Genomic DNA, 5,056 nt, shown 5'->3' with positions numbered 1-5,056 from the left:
ATGAATTCTCCTCACTAAAATAAAATTGGAGTCAGTTGAGGAATTTTCTTAATTGACCTTAATTACGTACCTCAAAACGATCAGTTTGAATTATCATACTATCGTAACCTCGATCCAGTAAAAATGTCAAACCATACAAAATGCTCCATAATTTAGAATAAAATACGAAATAACTCCCCAAATATATGTTGTAGCAAAAAAAATCTACCCTCCATTTTAGTCCCGCACTATTCCCCGACTCCAACAAAACCAACATTAACTCTAACGATACCATCAATATGCAAACAGATCCAATTGCCTACCAAAAATAAAATTGAATTTGATCCTCGAGACTTGGATTTGCATTAACAAAATTGAGAACCTTTTTAAGTAAGCCAGAACTATGGAGTTCATTAAAATAGACCTAAGTTCTAGCATAACATGATAGCACTGCATTTTATTTCACAATTTATTTAGTAGGCTATATTTTATTTGGCAACTTATTATGGATTAATATTTTCTACATTACAATATATTTTCTATAAGACGCTTATTATTTTCTTAATTCTTCTTATAAATTCTAAAAAATTCACTAATACCTTATGTATTGTTTCTGTCTTGTTTTAAATTTGTATCCGTAAAATGAGGAAAATATAACAATGACACACTCCATAAAGAATTAATGTAGTTGGCAGTTGCCCTAGGCTGCTGCCTTTTATCAAACCTTTGGGACTTATTCTTCTAAACCGTATCTTTACACCCAAATTTCTTCAACCAAATATAAGCAATACGGTTAGATTGTAAAGTACTAGAAGTAGAAATAATATATAAGTAGTAGCATAATCTTGTAATGATTTAGGAATAGTGGATTTGGTGGTTTATCATAGAAGCTGCCAAGTAACAGTATTGCATGACCAACACGTAGAAGCATTATTTGGCAGACTCTTGTCTGGCATGTCCGTGAGGTCTAAAGCCACCTGGCCTGGCTGCGATGGTACGTGTCTGGAGTTCAAGCCTATGCCCAGAAAATTCATTTCCATCAGCCACAAAATAATTGATTGCTTCATATATATGTGGACTTGACCCATATATATACACACACTACTTCTGTGGGTGGCTAATATGTAGTAGTCGAAGAAGAAGAAGAAGAAGAAGAAGAAGAGAAAGTAAAAGGTAAATAAACAATGTCAGGGGCACAAGGAGCATTGCCCAAGGAGTCGAAGACGGCAACGATATATGAATCAGTACAAGGAGGAGAGAATAAGAGCAAAACGGAGCTGAGGTCCAAGGAGGATGAGGGTGGCATTCAGGTTGATAGGCTGGAGGACAAGGTGAAAGATCCTACTGGCGAAGGTGGCCCTATCTTTGGCTCTCCCTCTCCCAACAACGATGACAACCCAGATTTGGGCGTTACTGGCACAGCCTAGGCCTACCTTGCTTCATTTAGCTACCCTTCCCTACCTACCAACCTACCGCTATCTCCTTTTACATGTCTTATATAGTAAGATGTAATATATATATATATACACACACGTATGCTCCTACATGTAATAACACAAAGATGCTGTTTTTCTTACTTCCTTTTTTAAATAAATGTATACACCAGTGCTCTGCAGTGGTATGATGTGTTTTGTTGATGTAACAATGATTCAAATTAATTAATCTGAGTTGAAAAGAATGATTTGGTGTTTATCATGGCATGGGGGGTTAGCACTTTAGGATTACATAGTGTTGGTTAAAATATGTCTATAGTGATTGTATTTTTCGAAAATTTTATAGTAGGAATTTAATCTGTAGTGTTTGTATTTTTCTAAAACTTCAAATTAGGAATTTAATTCTGTAAAGTCAGGTCGAATTGTTTAAAAACAGGTTAATTACAATAATTTTTATTATAAAAATCAGGTTTTGTTCATGTTGTTTAATTATTTATTTCAAAATCAAGTTTAAGAATTGGAGAAGTAACCCAAAGTGTTTTCAATTCAGTGGTTGTCATTCACTTCACAGTTTATCCTCCGAAATAATGATTCTTCACCTTAGACTTAATTCTTTTATAATGATGGTGTTTACGAGTGTATAATTGTTTTTAAAGTTAACTTTGACTAACACAGCCTTGATTAAAAATTCTTTTGACCCGTTACCAATATTACTCGTTTGATTTTTAGCGGTAAAAATATGTGTCAAATTTTACTTTTTTAGTGTTAAAAATATATAAAGAGTTGAGGTGTTTGGGAGTAACTTTTTCTTTCAAGATATTGATATTCCAATGGAAGATGTTGGTGACCATTGCAAAGTCCAAGATATTGATGTGGTTTTAAACCCTAGGTCATTTCCAAACTAGACCCTGGCCACCAGTGACTATGTTAAAGTGGAGGGATATTAAAAAAGAGGAGTTTAACATTTTAAACCCAACCCGAGAAATATGTCGTTGCTAAATCTCCTTTTTCATTATCTTATGTTATTTTCAAATCATGTCATTCGTTTTCAAAACATTAATCATTTACAAATCAACATTCAATTTTCAAAATGTATTTGCGTATTCACGGTATTTTTGATAAAACATCATTTTCATTTGAAAACTCGAGTTTTACCTAACACTAGCAGATATAAATCATAAAACCTTATAAATTCAAATTTAAACTGAAATTCGTAAAGGCCATAATTACAGCAAAAAACTCTCAGTAAAATCATGAATAGGTAATAAAAAGTGTAAAAAAAGTCATGTGGCCACCACTGAGTCTTCGCTGCACCAATTCACCTATATTTGGAGATTACCTGTACAGATTAAGCAGAAGGGGTGAATTTACGTGAACTCACTGTGTAAAATGAACAGACAACAACTAGATAATCACAGTCTGGGCCTAAGCCCTTTTCAGTATTAGTATAAGACCAATTTGGGCCTTAGCCCATCTCAGTACAAAAACAGTTATGCAGTAGGGCTTCAGCCCATCACAATATCAGTAGCAGTAACAGATATGCGATCACATAAATCCTACCCATCCAGCCTCTACACACCATCTCCATCCAACCCTGCACTCCATGTGGGGTTATAATCAAGCCACTCATCCCTACACTCCAAGTAGCACCGAATGCAACAATAGATAGTAGTTTACAGCTGTACTGCCAGTAAATTAGGTTCGAAGCCTTTCAGTACACTTTCCTCCGAACAATATCAACCCTCAACCCAATGCAATGCAATATATAAATATGACATGCTATAACATAATATCATGAATGTAATCAGGGCATACAGTATCAAATCAGTGGGACATCATCATACTTTTTTCATATCAGTCATACAGTTATTTTAGTCAATTAGGGGTCTAGGAAATGCTTACCGACCCTACAGTAGGTTCACAGTTGACTTGAGCAACCCGTGCTACCTTAGAAAGTATCATAGCAAAATGGGCTCACACGTCCATGTGGCTTACCTGTGTGGGCCTATACGGCCCAAATTAGCCTTGGCCGTGTAAATCACATGGCTTGACCCAGAATCCCACACGCCCGTGTGGCCAACACGGCCCAAATTGGTCAAGCCCATGTGTCACACACGGCTGTGTCTGACGCGTATGGCCTAGCCTCGTCGATCACACGCCCTTTTTATGGCACACGGCCAACCATACGACAGTGTAGCGTCGACAGAATGGTTTTTGGCTTTCGTTAAAACCTCGTTTTCTGTGTTTTCGGGTACACACCTGGATCGAATTGATGCAATAGCACTCCCGTAAAGACCAACATCGTACAACATTATAACAACTTCTAAAATCAGTCACAAATCTCGATTAAACTGAAATCTCAAAAACGAAAATAGTCCAAATAGGGTGTTTATCACTTATTCTAAACACCCCGATTGATTCCCACTAAAGTTCCACCAAAGAAGAGATCCGACCTTCGAGAATCGTTGCTACCAAAGTCTAGAATTAAACTAATGAAAAGCAACGACACAACAACGATATAAAAAGAAAATTCCCCCTTAAAACGAGTAAAACCTTACCTCTATACCGAAGCACACGCAGTTGGAAAGCCAGAAAACTGGTGTTGAACAACACCAGAAAGACGAAGAAAGAAAGAAAAGGAAGAGAGGAGAAGAAAAGAGACGTTAGTGAGGTTGGGAATTTTCAACACAGAGAGAAAAAGAGTTAGCAAAAGAACAATCAAGGGATATTCCCACAATCCCTTAATTCTCTCTACTACCCTCACAACAGATAACTTCCACAGAATTTTGGTTTAACAAAAACTCTCACCGCAACATTGGGCAAAAATAAACTTCCTTCTAGGGGTTCAAACTCAGGACCTCCAGCTCACCAACTTTCCCCCTAACCACCAAACCAGCTGGCTCATTCTGATATGAGATTACAAGCATTTAAATAAAAGCCTATTGAACAAAGTTAAGGCTTTACTCAGAAAAATCCTAAATTTTGTCAAAGGCAAGGCTCGAACTTGGGACCTCTCACGCACATCCAGAACACTTAACCACTAAAACAGATACACACTTGTGTCACAAACACATAAAAATAAATATACAAACTTTAGGGCCTTACAAATCTACCCCCTAAAAGAAAATTTTGGCCTCGAAATTTTACCTGATCAGAATAGATGAGGATACTGCTGATGCATCGCATCCTCAAGCTCTCACGTAGCTTCTTTCGCACTATGACTACGCCATAAGACTTTAACTAGTGGAATAGATTTCCTCCTCAGAACTTTTACGTTATGCTCCAATATCTGAACCAAAAGGTCAGATCTGTCCCAACATTGATCTCTTCAACAGGAACAATGTGCGTGGAATCAGAGCGGTAGCGCCTCAACATCGATACGTGGAACACATCATGAATCCGATCTAACTCAAGAGGTAGCTCTAACTGGTAGGCAACCAGTCCCACTCGTTTTAGTATGCGATAGGTCCAATAAACCTAAGGCTCAACTTGCCCTTACGACCAAATATCAGTACCTTCTTTTATGGAGAGATCTTGAAAAAAACAAAGTCCCCTACAGAATACTCAATCTCACGTCACTTCAGGTCAGTATAAGACTTCTGTCTATTAGATGTCTCTTTCAGTCAGTCTCGAATCAGTTTAAC

The 5,056-nt window shown here is 37.2% G+C and overlaps 1 protein-coding gene across 1 annotated transcript; it reads left to right on the top strand.

The window, feature by feature from the left end:
- The first annotated feature begins 1,045 nt into the window (after nucleotides 1-1,045).
- On the top strand, nucleotides 1,046-1,657 carry LOC108451988 (uncharacterized). Its single transcript, XM_017749715.2, has one exon. The coding sequence runs from the start codon at nucleotides 1,164-1,166 to the stop codon at nucleotides 1,404-1,406; it is 243 nt and encodes an 80-aa protein (XP_017605204.1). The 5' UTR covers nucleotides 1,046-1,163; the 3' UTR covers nucleotides 1,407-1,657.
- The last annotated feature ends 3,399 nt before the right edge of the window (nucleotides 1,658-5,056 follow it).

Source organism: Gossypium arboreum, chromosome 5, assembly GCF_025698485.1.
Source record: "Gossypium arboreum isolate Shixiya-1 chromosome 5, ASM2569848v2, whole genome shotgun sequence".
NCBI lineage: Eukaryota > Viridiplantae > Streptophyta > Magnoliopsida > Malvales > Malvaceae > Gossypium > Gossypium arboreum.
The sequence above is the reverse complement of the archived record's forward strand: the minus strand, read 5'-3'. Positions and strand labels throughout refer to the sequence as shown.

Excerpts from the sequence above, each read along its gene's own strand:
- LOC108451988 (XM_017749715.2), top strand. The coding sequence starts at position 1,164 with ATGTCAGGGGCACAAGGAGCATTGCCCAAGGAGTCGAAGACGGCAACG.